At 36.9% G+C, this 24,745-nt stretch overlaps 2 protein-coding genes, 1 long non-coding RNA gene and 2 other non-coding genes across 17 annotated transcripts in view; 3 read left to right on the top strand and 2 right to left on the bottom strand.

Annotated features, from left to right (window-relative positions):
* PBRM1 (polybromo 1) overlaps positions 1-1,136 on the bottom strand; it is a 56,720-nt gene extending 55,584 nt beyond the window's left edge. For 4 of the 13 annotated variants that reach the window (XM_026683558.2, XM_026683555.2, XM_087954904.1 and 1 more), the window contains exon 1: positions 469-604. The gene's annotated coding sequence lies outside the window, so the exon portion shown is untranslated. Of the gene's footprint in view, positions 1-468 lie in introns of all 13 variants that reach the window. The other 9 variants (XM_087954898.1, XM_026683554.2, XM_087954903.1 and 6 more) reach the window with 6 other exon arrangements.
* GNL3 (G protein nucleolar 3) lies at positions 670-24,687 on the top strand. Its single transcript, XM_087954907.1, has 15 exons — positions 670-765; positions 2,132-2,190; positions 9,948-10,085; positions 10,423-10,518; positions 11,770-11,853; positions 12,695-12,830; positions 14,420-14,523; positions 17,980-18,121; positions 18,891-18,978; positions 19,484-19,652; positions 20,348-20,490; positions 22,120-22,256; positions 23,313-23,497; positions 23,894-23,975; positions 24,064-24,687. The coding sequence occupies exons 1-15, from the start codon at positions 753-755 to the stop codon at positions 24,126-24,128; spliced, it is 1,641 nt and encodes a 546-aa protein (XP_087811033.1). The 5' UTR covers positions 670-752; the 3' UTR covers positions 24,129-24,687.
* LOC113429027 (small nucleolar RNA SNORD19) lies at positions 13,053-13,128 on the top strand. The gene has a single exon (XR_003373036.1). It is a non-coding gene; the product is annotated as a small nucleolar RNA SNORD19 (small nucleolar RNA).
* LOC148132039 (uncharacterized) lies at positions 19,535-20,009 on the bottom strand. The gene is made up of 2 exons (XR_015747531.1): positions 19,936-20,009; positions 19,535-19,762 (listed from the first exon to the last, which is right to left on the bottom strand). It is a non-coding gene; the product is annotated as an uncharacterized LOC148132039 (long non-coding RNA).
* Positions 20,089-20,162, top strand: LOC113422543 (small nucleolar RNA SNORD19). Its single transcript, XR_003372272.1, has one exon. It is a non-coding gene; the product is annotated as a small nucleolar RNA SNORD19 (small nucleolar RNA).
* Positions 24,688-24,745: the final 58 nt, after the last annotated feature.

Genomic DNA, 24,745 nt, shown 5'->3' with positions numbered 1-24,745 from the left:
CCGGCTAACTGGTTTCTAAATGTTGGGGTTTGTGTGTGTGTGTTTCCCCTAACGTGTTGACGAGGGAAAAACAAAACCTGGAAAACAGATCAAATCACCCACAAATTCCTGGGGAGAATCCACCACTTCTACCAGAAACAGGGGGAAAACTCGTGTGTGAACTCAAGGGGAGAGAAGAGGGTTAGTGGGTCAGAGGCAGCCCAGGGGCTGGTGGGGAGGGCCGGTCTCTTTCCCCCTCGGGAGGCCGGCCAGAAGCGGCCAGACCCAAAGAGGAACCAGAAGGGAGGCGAGCAGCGCCCAGTCCTCGGCAGGAGAGGCGCAGAGATCGGGGGCTCCGGCAAAAGAATCTCGCCCAGCAGCTCCGGAGCCACACAAAGGGGACGCGTCGCGGCCTCCTGTCTTCCCTTCCCGCGAGCGCCGCTTGTTTTCCGGAGCCAAGCCAAGCCCGGCCCCTCACCCTGAACTTACCCAGCCAGCCCCGCTGCTGCTGCTGCTAATCCTCCGCCTCCTGCAGCCGCGGCCGCGCTCAGTCCCCGTCGCCGCCACTGCCCCCCGCGCCGTCGGCGTTGCCGCCACTGTTGCCGCTCACTTCGCTCGCTCGCAAGCGATCCCGCCGCTGTCGCAAAGCTAGCCTCTCAGCCGCCAAGCGAGACTCGCGGAGCGACGGCCAGGCCGCGGCGCTTTACGGCAGCCTTTCGGCGAGGTTCTTCTTTCTTCCACGTGGATCGCCCAGGAGAGGAGAGTCGCCCGCCATGAAGCGACCGAGTGAGTAGGGCAGCGGCTATTGGGGGTGGGGGTGGAAGACAAACAGGGAGTGGGCCGGTAACGGAAGTCGGCCGGTCGGTTAATAACTCGAGACTGGAGAGACGCGGGGGATGGAGCCCCGTACAGAGTGTCTCTTCTGGGCCTTTGCTTCGCGAGCCGTTCTGGCCAAAAGCGATCCGGATTGGGAGGGCCGCTTGTTTTCTACAAGTAATGCAGTGTAGAGTCGTGTTCTGGACAGGGACCTGCGATCTAAGGCCCACCTGATCCATCCTGATGTTCTCCAAATGTGTTGGACTGCTGTTCTGTAGCCAGCAGAGAGCACGTGAGGGCTGGAGATTGGAGAAGAGTGTTGGTCACATGGCTTGCTGTCTATGGAGGTTTTCACTCACCCAGCTCAGGGTTGTCCCAGAGGTGCTGCTGTTCAAAAGGGAACTGGACTTCCATGGGTTTATTTTTTCCCCATGAAAACGTTCCGCTTCTTGAGAAGCGTTTATTTAAAAATAAAACCAAGGAAGTCCAGTTGCCTTTTGAACCTTTGGGACAACCCTGAGCTGGGTGAGTGAAAACCTCCATAGACAGCAAGCCATGTGACCAACACTCTTCTCCAATCTCTAGCCCTCTTAGGAAAAAAACTTCTTCACTTTCCGAATTGGGTGAGAAGCGAAACGTTTTCAAGAGGAAAAAACCCCCCAAAAAGTCGAGTTGCATTTTGAACAGCACCTTTGGGATAACATAGGTTGCTGACATCACCCCCCCCCCCCCAAAAAAAAAAGCTGATGCAAAATTAAGTAGCAAAAAGCAAAGGAAAATTCTAAGCAGAGTCTAGAAATGCAGTCCCATTTGCACTTATCTTGATTTTCTAAGGATTTCGTTGTTCTGTATGGTGTCTGAAATAACCTTGTGCTCTCAGAGGAATTAATTAAATCTCTACTTGTACTGGTGAGATCTGCTTGTTTAAAAAAGTATTCAGTGAATGGGAAAACTTAAAATCTTAAAATCTATATAATGAAGGGGAAAATCATTGGGAAAAGCCAAGGACATTGTATATTATGCCAGCCAATTATTTATCTGTTGTCACTTTAATGACCACAGACAATAAGCAATTGTGACTCATCCAAAAATACTCAGCGGGAGACTTAAATTTTGAGTACTGTGGAGCGAGAAAAGATTGCATTCCTAATCATATTCTGTGTGTTTGTGTAAAGGCAGGATAAAAATGTAATATTACCTAAGTAATCTGGGTCTATTCAGACATTTTCTTTCCTCTTTATTAAATTATGTTTCTAGATTCATAGTTGTGAAAAATAGTGTGGCACACATTCATTCATGGTGACAGAATTTAAATTTTTGCATTTTTGCCTTTCAGAGTTAAAGAAAGCTAGTAAGCGTATGACCTGCCACAAACGGTATAAAATACAGAAAAAGGTAAACATGTATTTTGAATTAATTCCTGCTTAAACAAGTATGGCTTTTGCTGTTCCCATTGTGTATCCCAGTTGTCTGTCCTGGCTTACAATCAGAGAACAGCTGTTCACTACAGGAAAGAAAGGTTATTTGAATCATTTTATGAGAAGTATAGAAAGAACATAAAGTTCATGCTATAACTTCAGTGGTATAATTCTTGCTTCAGGAATTTTTTATTTCATTTCCATTCTTTTTTTTTTTTTTTTTTTTTAAAGTTTTATTGATTTTAACAACAAATAAAAACACACAAAACATAAAACATAACATAAGAACATCATCATTCTTCATAAATTTACAGACAGTGTATCGGTTGGTTTATCACTTCTTTTTGTGCATCTATTTCATAGTCATCATAATAATTATATTACATAATAACTCATATTATCAATCAATAATTATATATCCTAATATCCTTATTAAACAATCATTTGACTATAATTTAACTAATTCATGCTTAAGCGAGATAACTATAATTTAGTTAATTTATAACAAATCGTAAAATCATACCAAATCTATCTTAATATAATATTCTAAAAATATTATCAAACCAAAATATATATATATTCTATTATTATATTGTTTTATCTAACCATTGATAAAAAGATCCCAAACTTCATAGAATTGTTTATCTTCTTGTTCTCTAATTTCAAATGTCAATCTACTCATTTCAGCACATTCCAATATTTTCTTAATAATTTCTTCCTCTAATGGTATTTTCTCACTCTTCCAATTTCTAGCAAATACAATCCTAGCCGCTGTTAACACATTTACAATCAAATACTTTAAGTTTTTATTAAATGTATCAGGTAAGATTCCCAATAGAAAAATCTCTGGTTTCAAATCTATATGTTTTTTTGTCATTTCTTCCAACCATATGCGAATTCTAGTCCAGTATTTCCTGGCCTCCTCACAAGTCCACCACATATGGTAATATGAGCCAGGGATCTGATGACATTTCCAACACTTTTCGGATTTATTCTTGAACATTCTTGCTATTCTTGTCGGGGAAAATGCCACCTGTAAAACATCTTATACAAATTTTCTTTATATGCTACTGACATTGTCATTTTATAATTTTGAGACCACAATTTTTGCCATTTTTCTAAATCAATCCCATATCCAAAATTCTTCCCCAAACAATCATTGTTTCTTTGACTTGTTCTTCCTCTAATTTAATTTCCAACAAATAACTATATAGTTTTTTAATCACTTTTTCATCAGCACCTGTCAAAATCCCATCTAAATCAGTCAATTTATCATAGAATCCTTCTGTTTTAGAATCTTTAAGATACCTTGAGTGTATTTTGCATATGAAAACCAATTCATCTTTATATCTTGTTCTTCTAGCTTTTGCATCGCTTTTAAGTTCACCCTTTTCATCCAGTATTTCCCCATATCTAACTGTTTGTTCCTTCTTATAAATTATGGGATAGGAAAAAGCTTCAATAGTTGATAACCAAACTGGAATTTTCAAATAACATTGTTTCTTAATTTTCTCCCAATTCAACCATAACGATTCCCGTATATAGTGCCTTCTGAAATAACCCTGCGATTTAGTTCCCTTATACCATAAAAAGCATGCCAACCCAATAATAAATCATGTCCTTCCAGTGCCAGTAATCTAGACTTTCTTAACGTTATCCATTCTTTAACCCACATTAAATTTGCAGCTTGATAATACAACTCCCAATTAGGAAGGCCAAATCCTCCTCTAATTCTAGCATCCTGTAAAAGTTTTAGTTTTATTCTCGCTTTCTTACCTTGCCATATATACTTCAACACCATTTTATTTAATTCATCAAAATAATCTTTACCAAGCCTAATTGGTATTGTTTGAAACAAATATAAAATTCTGGGTAAAATATTCATTTTAATTGTTGAGATTCTACCTATCAAAGATAATTGTAAATTTTCCCATTTTTTCAAGTCAGATGCTATCTGCTGTTTAAGTTTAATATAATTATTCTCTTTCAGTGTAGTACATCTTGACGTCAAAATTATCCCCAAGTATTTAACTTTATTCGTAACTTGAATTTTCAATAAGTCTGCCAACTCTTCTCTTTGCCTTAATAACATATTTTTTGTCAGAATCTTTGTTTTGTCTTTATTTATTTTCAAGCCAGCCATCTCACCATACGTCTCTATCTTTTCCAGTAGTTTTAAAGCTGTCTCTAAAGGATCTTCCAGAATAAAGACCAAATCGTCTGCAAAGGCTTGCAATTTAAATTCCTCCTTTTTAACTTTCATTCCTTTTATATTTGTATCCTCTCTAATATTTCTATTTAATACTTCCAAAGTCAATACAAATAACAAAGGGGATAGTGGACATCCTTGTCTTGTGCCTTTTTTAATATTGATAGAGTCTGTAAATTCCTCCATCTATCATCACTTTTGCTGTTTGCTTATAATATATAGCTTCTATTGCTTGAATAAATTTTCTAGCAAAACCCATCTGTTCCAATAATAATAACATAAATCTCCAATTACGTTATCAAATGCCTTTTGAGCATCTAAAAATATCAAAGCCATTTGCTTTTCAGGGTGTGCCTCATAATATTCCAAAGTGTCCAAAATTACTCTCATATTGTCTTTAATTTGTCTCTTTGGTAGAAATCCATTCTGATCAGGATGAATAAAATTATTTAAGTATTTTTAAGCCTTTCTGCCAAAATTGAAGCAAAGATTTTATAATCTGCATTCAATAAAGAAATAGGTCTATAATTCTTAATTTGTGATGGGTCAGTCCCTTCTTTTGGAATAAGCGTAATATAAGCTTCTGACCATGTTTTAGGTATTTTCTTATTTATCATAACTTCATTCATAATTTCTAACATTGAAATGCTCAGTGATTCTTGTAATGTTTTATAAAATTCTGCCGGAAACCATCTGGTCCTGGTGCTTTTCCGTTATTCTGTCTATTAAGTGCTTCAGTTAATTCCATCATTGTTATAGGATTTTCCAACATTTTCCCAGTTTCATCAGATATCTTGGGTAGGTTGGCATTTTGTAAATACTGTTTAATTTTCCCTCATCAAAATCCTCCTGCTTATATAATTGCGCATAAAAATCTCGAATAATTCTCTTTTTCTCCTTATTACCATGACAGACTAGACCCTGTTCATCCATTAACTGTGGTATTCTCCTTGATTCTTTCTCTTTTCTCAGTTTGTATGCTAACCATCTACCTGGCCTGTTTGCATCCTCAAAATAGTTCTGTTTAGCACTTCTAATTTTTTGCGCCAGTTCTTCTTTCTCTGTTTGATCCATCTTATGTTTAATTATATCCATTTTAAATTTAATATCTTTTTTCTGTGGCATTCTCTGTAATTCTTTTTCCAATTTTTATAATCATCTTCTAAAGTTTTAATCATTTGCCTCTTTCTAATATTTTTTTCTTTGTGTATTCCATTATCAATCCTCTTGCATATGCCTTCATTGTGTCCCAAACATTCTGTATTGAAGTATCTTCTTTTCTGTTTTCATTAAAAAGAAGGCCAGTTCCTTTTCCATCCACTGTATAAAATCTTTTTCCTTTAAAATAGTATTATTTAATGTCCATCTAGATCTTCTTTTTGTCCTTTCCATTTAATTGTCATTGGGTTGTGATCTGCCCATGTACTTGTTTCAATATTTATTTCTTGAATATTAGATAATAATTCTGTTGACGTCCAGATCATATCTATTCTGGACCATGATGAATGTCTATTCGAGTAGAAAGTATATTGTTGAGTTTTAGTATTTCTTTCTCTCCATATATCTTTTAGATTTAATTCCTCTATCATTTCAAAAAAGGATTTAGGGAGGATCTTCCTATTTTGTCGTGTTATTTTTGCTGTGTAGTCCAATTCATTGTCTACAATTCCATTAAAATCTCCCATTATAAATATATTAGCGTAGTCCAGTTCAATTATTTTCATATGTAACTTTTTATAGAATCTTTTTGTTTATCATTCGGAGCATAGATTGCAACCAAAAGTATCTTTGTATTGTTATCCACTATTTCAACCATTAATACTCTTCCATCTTCATCAGTATAAATCAATTTTGCTGAAATGGTTTCTTTAATATACAATACCACTCCTCTTTTCTTACACTGGGCCAAGAAGTAAAAATTTTCCCTATTTTTGGTCGCACCAATAATTGTTGATGTTGTTTTTTAATGTGTACTTTTTGTAAACAAATTATATCAAATTTTAATTTCTCTATTTTATGAAAAATTTTCCTTCTTTAGTAGCTGAATTCAGTCCATTTATATTCAAAGAAATCAATTTTTTTTCCTCCATAGTTATGATTTATATTTAGGTCTAACGGCTCTCGTTGATCTTACTTCACGTTGTTCTTTAGTCTCCACTTGTCCACCTACTGCACCTTCTTCTTTTCCCATCTCTATTTGGTCCTCTTGAAATTCAGTTAAGGTAGTCTCTTCTTCTATCTCTGTTTCTCTTCTTTTAAAAAATTCCTTATAAAACGATTCTGCTTCATCAATTGAGCCAATTCTGTATCTCTGTTCTTTCCATGTAACCATTAATCCTTCTGGAATCAACCATCTGTAATTCACCTCCTTTTCCAATAATACTTTAGTCAGGAAACGATATTCTCTCCTCACCTCTCTAATTTTTCTGGGTACTTGTTTTAAAACCCCGATCTCTTTATCTCCATATTTCAATGTCTTCTCTCTTGCCGCTTGTAATATCTGCGTTCTGATAGATTTTTAGTAAATCTAACATGAACTTCTCTTGGTAACTTATTCCTCGATGCATATCTTGTAAAAACTCGGTATATCTCATCTATTCCATCCATCATTTTTCCTCTGTTATTTCCAAAGCTCCAGCCAAGATTTCTATCATTACTGCAGCAAGATCTTGTCCTTTTTCTTCCTCTATATTTTGAAATCTGAGGTAATATTCTGATCTATCCATCTCCCACTTCACCATCTCATTCTTGTTTTGTTCAAGCGTTGTCACTCTGTCATCAATATTTCCAATTTTCTCATCTCTTTGATTGTCTTTCTCTTCTAATTTTTGCAATTTCTCATCTCTTTGATTGTCTTTTCTTCCATTTTTGTAGTTTCTCATCATACTTCGCCATCATCTGTTGGATATTTTCAATTTTTTGTTCAATACTCCCCATCCTTTGTTCAATACTCATTTTAAGTTCTTGAATTCCTTGCATAACCGTCGTTAGATCCGTTTGTCCTTTATCTTGCTTCGCCATTGTTGAAAGTCGTCCTCCAATTGATGGGGAGGCAGGAGCAGAAGTTGATGCGCCAGAAGGTAGAACTTTCTTACTCATTTGAATAACTCGGAATCTTCCCACTCTTTTAATCCAGTTGGCAGTGTAACAATTATAATCCAATTAGGGAAAGGAAAAACGTAAAAAAGAAAAATCAGTAAAAAAAAACCAAAAAACCCAAAATTTAAAAAGGAAAAAAAGTTTCAAGGAAAAAAAAAAATTGCCACCAGAAAAATTTCTTTCTTCAGGTTCTTCTAGACCTTAATCCTCAGTTGCAATAGTCAAAAGGAGAATAAAACCCAATAATATTAAAAAAATAACAATAATAATAAAAGGAAAAGAAAAGAAAAATTCTTCAGGTTCTTCACACCTTAATCCAATTGCGAAATCTCAAGAAGAAAAAAAAAAAACATGGCCACAAAAAAAGAGTATATACATACAAAGATAAAAAAACAAAAGTCCCCCAAAAAAGAAAAAAAAAAGGAAAAAAAGAAACAATATTCTGAGGCTTTCCCTTTAGAGAAAAAAAAAATGAAAAATAATAATAATAGTAATAAGCAAAAGTGTACAAATATTACAAAAACTATAGGGTTAAGGAGGAGGGATAAAAGCTAACAACAAGTAAAGCAAAAATCACACTGCATTTTATTTAAACATCCAAGGCTCTTATTATGGCTTCTCCACAAGTTTCAAAGCCAAGCTTCAAACATTCAGTTGATTGTAGAAATCCCAAAGAGACACCTGTGAAAACATTCTCCAGAGTTTTTCTCTCTATCTTATCAACTCAGTGTCCTTGGGAGAGAGTTTCTCACAGTTCTCTCAACTTCAAGTAAAGTATTTTCAAGCCTCTAGTTGGCAGTGTTGCAGAGTTACAAAGTTTCTCAACTCCACTCCCCTTCTTCCTCCCCAAAAAAAACAATAGAAAAAGAAAATATGTATATATATATATGTGTATATTTAAAAAAAAAGAAAAATTACTAAAGGAAGCCTCTATTAAAAATATAAACAGTCAAAAAGGAAAGGTAATTATAGAAAAAAACAAAACAAAACAAGTCTGGTTACAATTACTAATCACAATAGAAGTTCGCTAGAAAAAAAAAAAAAAGTAAAAAGCCAAGCCTCATTTTGACATCTTCTAAAAAATCGCCACTAAGTCCATCTTATCAAATTCTGTCAAAAATCTTACAGATTCCTTCTTCTTCTAGGGTGTCCTTATCCCAAATAAAAAAAATAAATCTCACCAGCCGATACACTTTCTTTCTTTCTTCTCTTCCTTTCGGAGCTGTCCCTGCTTCAGCAGCTTAATGGCTGCCTCCGCCGATGGTAAAGGGGCTTCTTCTGGATCCACCAGGGACTTGCGGTGTCCCTGTGATCGACAGAACGCGCCCCTTACTATCACCGTCTCTACGGGATGGTTTAGGTCCGTTGGGACCGACCAGGGCGGATATCACGTAACCCGAGCCCCGAAATTAAGCTGTAGCGCGCGTCTCCCCTTTTCTCATTTCCATTCTTATTGAATTCCTCCTGTCTTCAGTTTAATTACCCTTTTTGTCATCATCAGTTGATCAGTTATCTTCAGAAAGAAGTAGAAAAATGACATGCTTTTCTTAACCTATTTTTGTTATAAATAAAATTGCAGAATTGTTTTAAAACAGAAGTTTATTTTTTGGTGTTTATGACACTCATGGTAGTCAACTAATATTGAGTATCTCTGTTTCCCTCAATAATTTAAAATATCCCGCAATGCCCCTGTGAATTTGCTGAGATACTTTGGTACAGAGTTTGAAACTGTACAGTTTTAAACTAGCGTTTTTAGAATTCATGATTTGGAATAAGCTATTATATTTTAATTTTATATTAATATATTTAAATATATTATTATATTATTATATTTTCTTCTGCTAACCTAGCAGTTCCAGAGCATGTAAAAATGCAAGTAGAAAAATAGGGACCACTTTGGTGGGAAGGTAACAGTGTTCCGTGCGCCTTCGGGGTTTAGTCATGCCGGCCACATGATCACGAAGACATCTTCGGACAGCACTGGCCCTTTGTAATAGAGATGAGCACCGCCCCCTAGAGCTGGAAATGACTAGTACGTATGTGCGAGGGGAACCTTTACCTTTACCTATAGTTTTATGTCATACTTTTGATAAAGACTAGAAAAGACTGTACAAGTAAAAACTTTCAAAGCTGCACAAATCAAAATAAAATTAGTATTTTGTTTAGCATCCCTAGCTGACTCGAAATAGCAAAGATAAGGTACACTTAGATCCAAATTTGTGTGCCTTCTGTTTTCATTGAAAGATGTGCTCCTCTGCAACTGCTTGCCACATTTGTGTTCTGATAATTAATTGCCCACCATATTTATTAAAATATGTCCCTTACAAGCTAAGGATATGTGGCAGTGAAAGTGTTGAAATCTTTATATGAAAAGGAAAGAGTGATGAAAAAATACATAGTAGTAAAAGAAGACCCCTGTTTTATAGGTACGAGAACACAATAAAAAACTTCGAAAAGAAGCCAAGAAACATAAACACCGGAAGCCAAAGAAAGATCCTGGAGTTCCCAATACTGCCCCATTTAAAGAAGAGATTCTTCGGGAAGCTGAACATAGGAAGCAACAGGTAAAACAGCTCAAACTGGAATTTAAAATTGGACAATCAATCATTTTTTATTAAAAGCAGAACTGGTATTTTCTGGAGTTTTAAAACCATTGTTCTGTGTTTGCTGGGATTACAGAAAAAAGTAATATGTAGTTTTGTATAGACATCTATATCTGCTAAAATTATTAAAGATATCTATGCCATGGGTCATGCAGTGAATAATGTATAAAGTCCTGTACAGTGAAATGCAGTAACCAAATAAACATTAGAAGAATGGCCATATTTACTTTTAAAGCAAGGTCAGGAGGGTTGTAATTGTCATGGTGTATAAGAACATATTTATATTTTGTGCTAATAGCGTGAAGAATTGAAACAGAAGCAAAAACTTGCTCGTCAGAAGGAACTAGAAAAGAAACGCAACCAACAAGCAAATAAAAAGGATCCTGGTGATAAGGTATGAATTTTTAGGAAAGCACTACACTCAGATTATGCTGGTCAGTGGAGAGAAATAGTTCATTGGCTTGAAAAATCACATTCATTTCTTTCAAAATAATTGTATCGTGAGCCTCTGCATTTGTATCTAGTCATGGGGTGGGTGATCCAGACTATGGCTGTTCTAGAATGAAGTACAAGGCCCACCCCTCTTTCCCATGTTGTTTGGTGTCTATTTGAAAATGCTATGGAAAAATCATTATTCAATTTGGAGTACGGTATTATCAGTGCACTGATTCTATTCAAAGTCTTGAACTTGTATCCGCAGGCTAGAGGGACTAGGTGAGGAAAACCAAGCTCAGATTAAATCTAGCAAAATGGAGATGCTGGTTGTGTGAACACCTTGACTGACTGGAAATATTGTGTCCCATGGTTGTTCTAGTTATGGTCCCATTCCTCCTGAAGGAATACATCTGACATTTGAGAATCCCCCTTGATTTTTTTGGTCAGGGGCTTTTGTTCAGCTTCAATGATGCACAAGTTACCACCTGTTCTGAACCAGGAAGCCTTAGTGACACTAACTCATACCTTAATGACCACATTATAGGATTCCCACAATACACTCTATGTGGTGCTGCCTTTACAGACAATGTCCTATAACGGGTGCAGAACATAGCTTATACTGAAGATCTATAATTGCAGAGTAGCCCCTCTTCTGCTCTTGCTGCTCTGATCGCCAATAGATTTTGGAACCTAATGCAAAATACTAGTTATTGCAAATAAAACTTTATTCAATGTTTACTGGCAGGGATTTTCTCGCTGTGATGTTCTTTAAATATCTAGGCTGAATGAACATAAGGTTCTACCCCATGGAAAGTAACGGGGAAAGAAATAGACCAAAAGGCAGGTCAGCTGTAATAGCCCCCTATGTAGTCAAACACACTGCTCCCCAAGGATGCTGGGTTCCTTCCCTTTGCTGTTTCAGAAGACATTGAAAACTATTGTATTTCAGCAGACTTTTGGCCCCTAATGAGGAATTGTGGATAAGCACTTAGTTTTACATTTTAGGTTGTTTTTCAATGAGTTAAAAAGTATTTTAGTTGGACTGGCAGTATATTCTGTTTTGCACACTGCCAAGTGTCTAGATTAGGAGGGTATATAAATGCTGTAAATTAAAAAAAAAACATTTTTTTATCATTGCTCCTCACTATTATAAATGATACCGGTTTTGTAATTTGTAAATTTTCTTCCCATATTTTTCATTTCTTTATAGAAATCAACTACAAAGCAAAAAATGAAATCTAACCAGCAGGTCCAAAAAAATTCAAAGAAATCATTTTGTGGGGAGTTGAAAAAGGTGAGAAAGTTTTTCAGATAAAAGAAATGTGATATGTTTCTTCTATTTTTAAAAGAGCTATTAGTTTGACACCTCACAGTAGCTTAAAGAATTGCTTTGTTCTTTACATAAATCAGCTGCTCTTTGAGAAAATACATTTAATGAAGATATTCAGTATCAACGTTCAGTCTATGGAAATATTAATATGTAGAAGTTGTTGTTTTATATGTTTGTGAAATCATAAATTGCATTTCTTACCTGACAATAATATTCTGAACTATTCATTATTGCATCCAGTATGATCCCTTGCCGTGATTGGCAAAATATTCTCTCTGCTTCATTTTTGTGTCCTCCTTCCTCCTATCCTAGAGCAGATGGAGGATTTAGGAAAGGAGAGCACAAGGGGAATTCCCCAATCTGAGCAGAATACCATTTCCCCCCCCCCCATACTGCTTTTCAGTATATTCAAAGACAAAAAAAATACAGTGATAAAAGTATTCTAAATATATTCCAAGCTATTTTTATTTTATTAAGTTTTGATCATGTACATATTTTATTTGTATTTATATCCTACTTTTTTTATAAAGCTATTTGCAATTACCTTTAGCTGTATATTTAAATGTTCTCAACCATTTTTTTAGCATGGTTTCCATTAAAAATACTGTGAGTTTGACACGGTTCTGAAAACTAAATCCTCAGGGAATGTTGTATTCAATATGTTGGAGAAGCTTTTTTTAAAGTCCATTTGAATTACTCTTAAATTAGCTTGATGCCAAAATAGTACCGGGAATGTTACTCAGAAGCTTTCAAATGTAAATTAGTCTTATGGTCTCAAATACCATATTGTTCTATATTACTCTAGGTAATTGAGGCTTCAGATGTCATACTTGAAATCTTGGATGCTAGAGATCCTCTAGGCTGTAGATGTCCACAGGTTGAACAACTTATTGCTCAGTCTGAGGGAAGAAAAAAAATACTTTTGGTTTTAAATAAAATTGGTAAGTAAAATGAGTATTGCTTTTTTACATACACTTTTCAGCTCTATTCTTTAGGCCAGGTAAGTCCAATGATTTGAAGATCTCGTGTATGAAATTCAGAAATGGAGATAGGAGACTAGGCCATTTTTCTTAAACGCTAGTAGTGGCTGGTTTGTATTTAAACTTAGAGTTTGACTGCGCTGTTAATTACATTATCATTTAAATAATTCTTCAGTAGGATGTGAGCTATGAGGAGGCTATAAAATGTGCTGACCTACATCTGGAGACTGTCAGATCCAACTCTGAGCTCACTCTGTCTGCTAAGGAGGCATTAGCTGATTCTAGTCATTCTCATCCTTTATGTTTTAGAAATGCCTACATTGTACCCACAGTGTTTGATCTTGTGAAAATCTTCACAAGCATTTTGCCTTCTAAGCTGCTGGCGGGCACACAGGGTATTACTCCCATTTAATGCGGCCCTGTGTTGAAAAAATCTGAAATAAAGCTGACTCTGGAAAGGCTTTTATTGAAGTATTGATTAAACTGTGCTTCATTCTGTTCTGCTGAATTTAAAACTCAAATTTGTATTGATCTGCTTCAATATATATCTCAAGCTCAGAATACATCTGGTTCGCTGAAGAGTTTAGAATTGTCTCTGAATTACTTATATATAGCTGTGAATATCCTCTGGAGCATGGTACCTTTCTTTAACTACTAAATTTACAATGTTGTACTTAACAAAGAACATATTTTATGTTAATCAAGCAGTCGTGTGAAATAGCAGCTATTTTTGGCTGTTGGGTGTTATTTTGGTCTACTTATCTTAAAATCTGTTGATTGTGAAATAAAATCAATTAATAAGCTTTACTGATTTCTGTACTTTTCAAGATCTATGACTATAGTTAACTATTTTTAATAGGTTCATGCTGGGTAGCTTCATGAAGTAAATAATGTTGCTTGTAATACTTTTGAGAAACATGGCTAAATCTAAATCCAATGAAATAGAATCTTATCTTTGCACTAGTTAATTGGAGCAGTTTGTTAGCAATTATGGGTAATGGACTTTCAATGTGAAAGGAACAGAAATAATGGGATCCACAAGTCTTAAACATTTATTTTTATTTTAAAATTGCATCCAAATAGGACATGGAATCATTACTGCAATTAATTAATTTCCTACTGCAAGTAGGCAGAAATGTTTTTTATACGATATACATCTAATAATCCTCCAAGACTTTAGAGAACAATGGATTACATACAACTGCAAATAGTTTTTAGTATTTAGTGAGTAGCTCACAAATGTTGATGCCATAATAATCATAACTCAGTGGCTTTCTAGATGTAAACCTGAAAAGGCGTGAGGAATTTGGTAGTATCTTTTCTGCCTAACAAATTTTATTAAAAAGCAGGGTTTTTTGTGAGCTGCAGTTTATTTCATCCAATACCTTTTTAAAAAATTGGTAAGTTGGGAAATGGGCTGCCAGGTTCCTTCTGATATTTATTTTTCTCCATAGACTAACATAGTGCTCCTCTTACTCAGTGTTTGAAAACAATGGATTGTCACACAACAGCATATTTTTCAGCAAGCTTCTGCATGTTTTTTCTCCTAGATCTGATACCAAAAGAAAACTTAGAGAATTGGTTAAATTATTTAAATAAAGATCTTCCAACTATTGCTTTTAAATCTGCAATGCAGATAAAAGACAGAACTGTGGTAAGAACATATTTTTCCTGTCTTCTGTAATACTACCCAATCTGTTTTTATAATATTATTTGCAAACTATTGAAAAAAGACTAAAGATAATACGAAATGTTTAAATGATTTAAATGATTAAATTAGTATTCCTAAAGATGCAGTGTTCATACATTCTGTAGAAGCAAGCATGCATAGATTGTATTGTCACTATCATATATTTTTCTAGAACAGGGGTGTCAAACTCAAGGCCCCGGGGGGCTGGATCCTGCCCACGGAGTGCTTAGATCTGGCCCACAGGGCTGTCCTGGAAACAGCGGTGCCTCTGCCAGCAAAAATGAAGCTCGAGGCTGTGTGCGGCCCTCCCGAGCCCCATTTTTGCTGGTGGAGGGTTGCAGCTGAAAATGGAGCTCAGGAACCCATTTTTGCTGGCGGAGTGCTTGGGTCACCAAAGGCGCCCCTCCAACACAAGTGATGTCATGCTGGCCACACACCCCGCCCCTGAGGTCAAACACAACACTGATGCGACCCTCAAATCTAGTTTGTTCTAGAAAATCCTTAAACAGGCCATTTACACAATCCAACCCACTTTTCATATAGGAAACTAAATCAAAGTATTTCCATCCAAAAGAGGAGTCATTGGAAAATTGATTATACTATGATACTACAACTATTGATGGAAAAAAATTATTTTCATTTGAAATAAGCAAAGATGCTAATATTACCAGACAGTTGTGCTTCCTCAGTTGTGTTGATTGTTTCTTTCTTAATAACTAAAATTATTTGACTAGAAAACTCTGTTGGAATCATCTAGTGCAATGGTGGCTAACTTTTCGGCACCGGGTGCCAAAACCAGGAGCATGGGCCGGAAACTGGAAGAGCAGCTCCCCCACATGTCCACATGGGAGCACCAGAAACCAGAAGCTAGCTTCCCGACACATGCATATGCGTGGGCCAGCTGGTCTTCCTGTTTCTAACAGGAATGTGCGTGTGAAGACCAGCTGGCCAGTGCACGCATACACTCCCGGGAGCTGTTCTTCTGGTTTCTAGTGCTCCCATGCACACAAAGACTAGCTGGCGCACCGAAACCTGGTAGAGCAACAGGTGACGACTGCCGTGCCTGGAGAAATGGCTCTGCGTGCCACTTCCAGCACGTGTGACATAGGTTTGCCATCACAGATCTAGTGCTAAAAAGCATTTGTGTTTTTCCTCCACAAATAAATGATGAGGGCACTGAAAGATTCTGAAATCTAAAACAGTATATGGAAAAAATAAACCTAGAAGCTTGAACATACTTAGGGACAAAAGAGATTGGGTATCATGTAAAATAGTTCTGGGGTCTTTATAACTATTTAAAAATGCATTATCTAGGGTTTTGTGTCTTTCCATTTTATTTATAATAACTCTGAATAAATGTCTACAGTTTCAGCAATATTCTATGATTCTTAACTTCCTATTTCATTCTACAATTGAAGTAATTATTGCAAATACCACTGCAGATGGAATGTTGTTCTGCTTTTAGTTTAGATAAAAATTCATAAATTTATCTCTTTTACTGATTTCATGGATTTATCATAATTGCTTTGTTCAGATAAAAATCCATAAATTAATTTCCCTTTTTTAGAGATTTCATGGATTTATTACCGTATATACTCGAGTATAAGCCGAGTTTTTCAGCCCACTTTTTGTGCTGAAAAAACCCCCCCTCGTCTTATACTCGAGTCAGATTCCCCTCTGAAAAAAAAATGGTGTGGAGCTCTGGAGCTGGGCAGCCGCTTCCCTGCTTCCGTGTTTCCTTTGCAACTTGTAAGTATGGGGGTAATCGGAAGCAGAAAAGTTCTTGCATGAGGATATATCGTTTTTTCTTTTTTTAACTGTTTTTAGGGGGGGGGGAAAGACCCACCATCATGTGAGAATGCTCAGACACGAAATCTATCCTCCCGAAAATAAGTGTGTGTGTGTGGGGGGGGATTTTAACAGAGGGAAGACGTAGGGAGAAGGCAAAAGCAACGGAAGATCCTTCTGGGGAAACTGAGGGGGAGACTCACCCTTGGTCCAGATGAGCCCCCTTCCCCGCCCCTAAGGAAGCAGAGGCAGCCAGCAAGGGCAGGCAAGCCCCACTTCGCGGACTCCATCTGTCCTCGCTCCCACCCAAAGCCACGAAGTCCCCCAATCGCGCAGCCCAGATTCGCCCTCCCCTCAGGGGGCAGCAACGACGCTCGGTGTTTCCCGAAACAAGAAACCCGTGCAATGAAAGCGCCCTGGCTCTAGGCTCGCGGGCTCAGAAAACAACGCGAGCCGAGGTGGCTTCAGCTCCGCTTGGCTTCGTTTCCTCAGCCCCAGCTGCTTTCAGTCCACTCGGGAGGAGGAGGAGGTGGTGGTGTGGTGGTGGCTCGCGTTGTTTTCTGAGCTGTAGGCTCACAGGCTCAGAAAACAACGCCCGCCGCTGCCACCACCTCCTCCTTCTCCCGAGTGGACTGAAAGCAGCTGGGGCTGAGGAAACAAAGCCAAGCGGAGCCGAAGGCACCTCGGCTCGCGTTGTTTTATGAGCCTGCGAGCCTAGAGCTCAGAAAACAACGCGAGCCGCCGCCACCACCACCACCACCACCTCCTCCTCCCGAGCGGACTGAAGGCAGCTGGGGCTGAGGAAAAACCAAGCGGAGCTGAAGCCACCTCGGTTCGCGTTGTTTTCTGAGCCCGCGAGCCTAGAGCCAGGGCGCTTTCATTGCACGGTGGAGCTTCTCGGGAAACGCCGGGCGTCGTTGCTGCCCCCTGAGGGGAGGGCGATTCTGGGCTGTGCGATTGGGGGACTTCGTGGCTTAACGCGGGGATTTCTGATTCCCCTTACACGCGCGTGGATATGCCGCGGGGCGTTTTCTTCCAAACGCCCCACTGGCAGAGAACACTGACTTTCATAGTGAGATCGTTTTCCAAATTAATTGATTCACTTATGATCTTCTCTCTCCAGAATAGTCAAGCCCTTTCCAGCAGGCGCAATCCGCCGCTTTGCACCTTGCAAATGCAAAATCCCGGGGTTTTGCATTTGCAAGAGTGCAAAGGGCGGCGGCGGATCGCGCCTGCTGGAAAGGGCTTGACTATTCCGGAGAGAGAGAGAGATCATAAGAACGGCTCTTGCTTTTTTCTTGCAAGGGAGAGAGTGACTCCTGCCTCCCACTGTCATCATCGTCTTCTTCTTTTGGGTTAGTGAATCAATTAAACCTTTCATGATAGTGAGATCGTTTCCCAAATTAATTATTTTTATTTTTGAAATTTACCAGTAGCTGCTACATTTCCCACCCTCGACTTATACTCGAGTATATACGGTATAAATGATTGACTTAAATTCTTCTTTTAGTAAAAAAAACAACAACTGCTTTTAACTTATCAGGCTCTTTGTCACATGGCTGAATCTGGTAAAAATATATTTATCTGTGAAATAGATATATTTTTCTCTGTGATCTTATTTTAAATTTACAGCAAGAGAAAAGAAATACAAAGAAGAATAGTGCATATCTAGAATTATCAAGAGCAAACAAATGCTTTGGAAGTCAATGTCTCCTGAAACTTCTCCAAGAATATTGTATGACTAAAGATGAAGTTATACAGGTTGGGGTGATAGGTAAGTTTGCCTTGCCCATATGGAGTTCTGTGAATTATAGTACAGACTTATATATAGTAAGGACTGCTATGGAAATTCATGCTTGAAAATATACATAAAGTATTGTAATTGGTCATGTTATACATTTTTATGATGAGGATGCCTGCTTATTTATAATACTAGAGTGAGAAATGAGGATATATGCTTTTGTCTTAGTCTCATGGTGAAGACTTCAGATCCAACTCTGATCTTGCTCTATAGGCAATTTAAAAAATGAAAACTTAATTGGCCCCAGTTACTCTAACTGATACTTTCAAAGAATACAATGTCCAAAATCAGAAGGCGGAAATGTACTGCATTTTATTCTTCCACTCAGACCTTATTATATTTCGAACCTAAATGTAATAGCCAAATGAGAGGAAGAAGAAATTAAAATAAGAATCTACACCTTTTCTTAATTTTTTTATGGAATATCTGATTATTTAAAGCAGAGGTCTCCAAACTTGGCAACTTTTAAGACTTGTGGACTTCAACTCCCAGAATTCTCCAGCCAGCTGGCTGGAGAATTCTGGGAGTTGAAGTCCACAAGTCTTAAAAGTTGCCAAGTTTGGGGATCCCTGATTTAAAGTGGCATTCCTAGAATATAAAGTAATTTGAAGATGCTGTATTTACGTTCGTGTTGTGGAACTAAAAATAGAATCTTATCCATCTAAATCTCTGATCTTCAAAATAATTCACTTCATGTTATGTCTTACAAAAGTTTTTTGTTTTGTTTTATGATGGGCTTTAGGTTTTCCAAATGTGGGGAAAAGCAGCATAATCAATAGTCTGAAAGAGGTACGCGCCTGCAACGTGGGACCAGAGAGAGGCCTAACAAAGTTAGTTTGCTTTAATAAAGCATTGTTGTAACAGAGCACACATATGCATAACTACACATGGGTTGGTCTTTTTGGGTCCCACAAGCAACAGTCCCTCAGTCCTTCTCCCACAATCTTTCCTATAATCCTTGGGACTCAGCTCAATGTCTGCTACCACCCACTTTTTACAGAGAAAACTTTTCTGCATCTTTGTCAGGAGGAAAGGTATGGGAAAAACTTGTTTTTCTTAACTTATCTGTTGCTTATAGAGTGGCCAGAATATGCAGCAGTTATACATTGAATTACTTAGATCAATTCATGATATATAAAAAAAAGTTTTATTTGAAAAAATCCTAATTTAAAGTTAGCCTAGATAGCTATTTCCTCCAGTAGGTTCTTTCAAAGTTTTTCTCCAATCCTGTGGATGACTATATTCCAATTATTCTGCCATCTGTTTCCTCATAATTCTGGCTTGTCCATGCACCTGATTCTCTCAACCATTATGTCTCTGTTCTGTTCTGTTAAGGTCCGTACAAGCAGTGCACATTGACAAACGTATCAAGATGTTGGATAGTCCCTGTATCATTGCAGCACCTTCATGCTCTACTCTAACTCTAGCACTGAGAAGTATCACATGTGCTGAAAACCTACTTGATTCCGTAGATGCTGTTCTGAAGCACTGTAGGAAACAGCAGGTAAAGATACTGTACATTCACCATTTGATTATGGGCATTTTATGAGTTTTTGATTACACCTTATTTTCTATAATTCAGAGTAGGGTTTGAGCAGTATAGCTACCGTGTTTCTCATATAATAAGGCTGGGTAGCAAACCCCCCACCCCGCCACACCCCCAACAAACAACAAAAAAAAAAAAACAACAAAAAAAAAAAACCACAACCCAAAAAAAAACCACAACACCCCCCCCCCACCCCAAACCAAAAAAAAAAAAAAAAAACCTTATTTTTTTGAGATGACACTGTATTCATTAATTTGGCATATCAGCAAAATGAAATTTTACTGTCGAAAAAAACTTGTTATTGTGATTATATCTACAATAGAAGGGAATATTTATATTCTATTTATACAATAGAGGATATAATTGTGCTCAGTGTGCCACCATTTAGGCAAGTAAGAAATGAGGATATTTGCTATGTCATACTGTTACGGTGATGACATCAGATCCAACTCTGATCTTGCTGTACCCCTTAAATGGTGCTTTTTGATCAGCATTATTTGTTTTCCACATCAGAAAAGTAGTGACTTATATAAACAAATTGGAGGAAAAACAGGCAAGTAGCTGTGGCTGGTTGGAAATTATGTAGGAATGTCTTCATACAAGAAAAAAATTCTGAGAATATAATACTTTGTGGGGGGTTTCTTTTATTCTAGATTATGTTACACTATAATATCCCAGACTACAGGAATTCTCTGGAATTTTTAACTTTGCTTGCTCAAAAGAGAGGAATGTTGAAAAAAGGTGGTATTCCCAATACAGAAGGTGCGGCTAAATTACTGCTCTGGGACTGGACAGGGTAAATATGTGGTCATTTAATTACAATAAAGCCCTCTCGATATATGTGTGTGTGTGTGTGTGATGTTTTCGCAGGTATTTATATGTATGGTATTTAGGTTTTTTCGGGTATTTTCCCACATCTTAATATTTGTGCTTTTATTATAGCAATGTTTCGGCAGAATCTCATCTGCCATCCTCAGGCTTGAGATTCTGCCAAAACGTCGCTATAATAAAGGCACAAATATTAAGACGTGGGAAAATACCCGAAGAAACCTAAATACCATACATATAAATATCCGCGAAAACATAACATAACACGTACATACATACATACATACATACATTCAAACAGATGCATTATAAATTTACTGTTTGGTCTTCCAAGCACAGGTCTTTTTTATACATACATATATACATACATAATATAAGCAAGGCTATTTACAGTTTTAAGTATATTTTGCATGCCATGCTATGACATAAAAATAGTATGATAAATTTAGTCTGAAACATTGCTTTTTGCAAAGCATGAAGGGCATGGCAGAGTGTAGAGCAGAAAAAGAGCAGAGATGGGAGGGAGAGGTAGGTAGGTGGAAGGAGTGGACAGGTGCCAAGAAACACCCCCCCTTTTTTTTAGCATGTGACTGAAAGGGCACTGCAAAAACCTAACTTCAGTGATTTGACATAAGTTCAAGTTCAGCACTATTGCAACTTTGAATGGTTGCTGAAGAGATGGTCATTAAGCAAGGACTACCTGTATACCTATTGCAGTTAATCTGAGTCAATGCTTAATTTAGAACTTGCATGGTGAATACCAAAGAATGAGAACACTAAGATAGTAATAAATCTTGAAGAGAGTTTATTAGGAAATTGTTCCTGAATGTACAGCATCAGAAGGGTACAAACCCCAAACATCCAGGTGATCCCAATGGTGGGATTCAAAACTCTACTCATGAGGAAGTTGGTTAAAAGAGACAATCTTAAAGCCATTTTCCTAACTCTTCTGCCCTTTGGAATGTTTATCTCTGTGTTGAGATAATTAAGTAAAAGGAAATTCATTGGATGATAAAAAAAAAAGTAAAAGGTACACACGGGGGAACTAGACATGGAAAGCAATGCCTAGTGCAGCTCAGTGGAAATACACATGGAAAGAAATCCTAGTGCAGCTCAGGGTGACAAACAAAAGGTTTCAGTGTGAAATCGATTTGGATTTTGTCAATATCAGGTAGCAACTGCCAGGAGGATTCTAATTAACTAATTAAGGTCACTTGTTAACTTCCAGCTAGCACTTTTTAGGAAAGTGCTGTGCTGCAGGGAAAAAGGCAGCTGAGGAAAAGCAACCTCTCTGCCCTGCAGTGGAGAACTGGGACAGGCACTGGGCAAGATGATGCCCTACTGGCTATAATGTTGAACATGTGACTGAGAGAGAGACACTGTAATGGTCACAAATATACATGTTGGCCACTTAGTTATTGTTTCATCACTGTCGTAATTTCAAAGAGGCACTGTCTGAATCAGCTGGTAAACAAGGACTACTTTATATGTATGTATATGCAGAAAGAAATTTAACAGCTTGTTCAGCTATTTAAGGGTTTTTACATTTCTGTTAAAAGAAAAGATGAAAATCTCTCCTAAATGTTCTTTCTTTCAGTGCCAAAGTTAGATACTATTCTCGACCTCCTGAACCATGGGCTCTGTCTCCACATCTTTACAGAGAAGGACCAGCAACAGTACAGGAGGGTTTTAATCTTCAAGAACTGGAAGAAGACAACAAAAATACTATAAACGGTGAGATTAGTCTAACCTAACCTTCTCTCATCTTATATACATATAAGAGCAAAATCCATAATGACCTAGTATAAATTATTGAATGGTTTACATATTACAGAATAGACTTTTTCCAGAGGCTACGTTTGAATTCCATGAAGAAAAAAAAGGTTATGTTGGATGTTTCACATTTCAGGGAAAACAAAGTTTAATCCCTACAAAGATACCAGCATATTCCCTCAACTTAATTCCCAAATTACAATTAGTTTATATAGGAATGTTAACTCTTTTCTCCATCTATTGCTTTTTCCAACATAAAATTTATATATACTAGAAATAATTAAATTTGTTTTAAGTTTATTTCAGTGCTCTTTTGCTTGAAATAGCTTATCCTGATTCTGGTTGAGCTTTATTTGAAAATGCAAATTTATAGTGCTAATTGTCTCATGAACATATCGGGAGTTATAAATAAAATTTTGTTTGTAGTACTTGGAGGTGGGGGAGAGAAAGGTATAACTTTTCCTTGTTTCAATTATTAAAGTCTTCTTTATGCAGCTAGCAATTGGTGAAATACCTGTTGAGGAAGGGTGTTTCTAATTGCCTTTTCTAATTTCTCTTCATATTGCCTATTTGTCTAGAAGTACATACTTGGCTTTATGTTTGATTTAAGGTCTGTTTATAATATTAGCACAATGATAAATCTTGACAAAATTTTAAGAAATTCCAGAATTATAATGGAGTTGGGCAGCTTTAGAAATATGATAAATATTAGGAATATTCATAGCAAGAAAGACATATAGTCATAAATACCTTTGGGGAGGTTTATAACTTTGAACAGTTGCTAAGCGATAGGCCATAAGCCAAGGATGAAATGCAGCTAATGTTCCTCCATTTTTTTTTTCCCCATCATTAAAAAAATAGCAAATAGTCCTGCTAATTAGCAGTCTTGCTAACAAACTCATAATCTTAAAAGTGTTGCAACAGAATTCATTTCTGTGGCAGTTTATCTTTTGGCAAAATGCCCTAGAAAGTTCTGTTTGTTCAGTCAGTCTCTTTAAGGAAGTATTTCTTTTTTAGCAAACAAATACCCTAACCAGGCAAGCACTATTGTCTTCCAATCTCCTGGCTTCACGGATGGCATCATGGAAGATAATGAACAGCCAGAAGAAGCCCTGGAATCAGAGAATGCGGAAGAAAATGATGAAGAATTAACTGAAGAAGAAATTGAGGGTGATGAAAGTGACCTTGATGATGTGGAAAAGGTAACAGTTGAATTTTAAGATGTTTAGGATGCTGTCCAGTGAGATCTTTCCTTGACTGAATTGTTTTTCCTGTGAATGAACCAGGAGGAATACATTTTGAATTGTGTGTAAGGTGGGAAAAAGAAGTCATGTTACACAGACAAAACCCTGTTCAAGTGATATGGGACTTCATTTGAAATATTAAGCAATTTCAAAATATAGTTTGTGGATTCATCACTCAGATTATGAAGAATGGATGTTTAGATATTTGAAACCCTGTTAATACAGAATAATTTTAATTCCTATCTTTAAAATGGAGAACAACCACTAACCTAGAGTATATAAGAAGGTATATACACTGCATCTGGTTTTCCTATATCAGTGATGCTGATGCAGCAATTGTTAATCTTGTTTTAGGAAAGTGACAGATTAATGAGTAGTCAAACACCCTCTGAAGAATTGAAAGCAAAGAATACGAATTTGGACATGTTACCTACAGGTATATATTAAACCTACAAATTTCACAGGAGTAAATATTTAAATAGAAAAAGCCCATAATATTCTGAACTTGGTTTTTTTTTCTTTAGATGATAAACAACTCAAAACCAATGACCTGGATGATGTCTATGACTTCAGTACCGATTACATGTGAAGAAAATATTACAAAATTTCAAGTATTTTTCACATTCTGGAATGCATTCCTAATCTGCTTTTGCGGATACTGAACACCAAACTCTTGTAAATATATTAGAAAAAGCAGCTGATAATGAAAGATACTTTCTGATATAGTATAAATTTTGTTCAGTAAATGCTTTGATCACATGAACTTCAAGCAAAAGTAAAACCAGTGTTTTACAAACAACAATTCAGACTGTAACCTGTATAGGGTTTGTGTTGAATTTATGGATAACAAAGAACTTTCTACTTTCCAAAGTGGAAAAAACTGACTGCATTGCAGAAAATCCTATGGTGGAATGAAAATTATTTTTCTTCTCCCTACAGTAGTAAACTTAGCACTAAGATGAAAGTTGCAGCCTATAAAGGGTAAAGGAACAGGTGAAGATTGCTTCTTTCTTGAATTATGCATTTTTTCATAATTCTGTAGCCATGTTTCCATCATATTAAGGCATAATTATGTTTGTATACAGGAATACATAATGAAGGTTCCTGAGGAAACTATGTGTAATAAGTAAATATAACCAAAAAGTGTACATATATCTGTGATATCTTCCTGCTCAATAGGTAAGCAGTGCAGTCATTTAGAATATG

Source organism: Notechis scutatus, chromosome 2 (assembly GCF_049901735.1).
Source record: "Notechis scutatus isolate UNSWTSFEM ecotype Mainland chromosome 2, rNotScu1.2, whole genome shotgun sequence".
NCBI classification, from domain to species: domain Eukaryota; kingdom Metazoa; phylum Chordata; class Lepidosauria; order Squamata; family Elapidae; genus Notechis; species Notechis scutatus.
The sequence above is the reverse complement of the archived record's forward strand: the minus strand, read 5'-3'. Positions and strand labels throughout refer to the sequence as shown.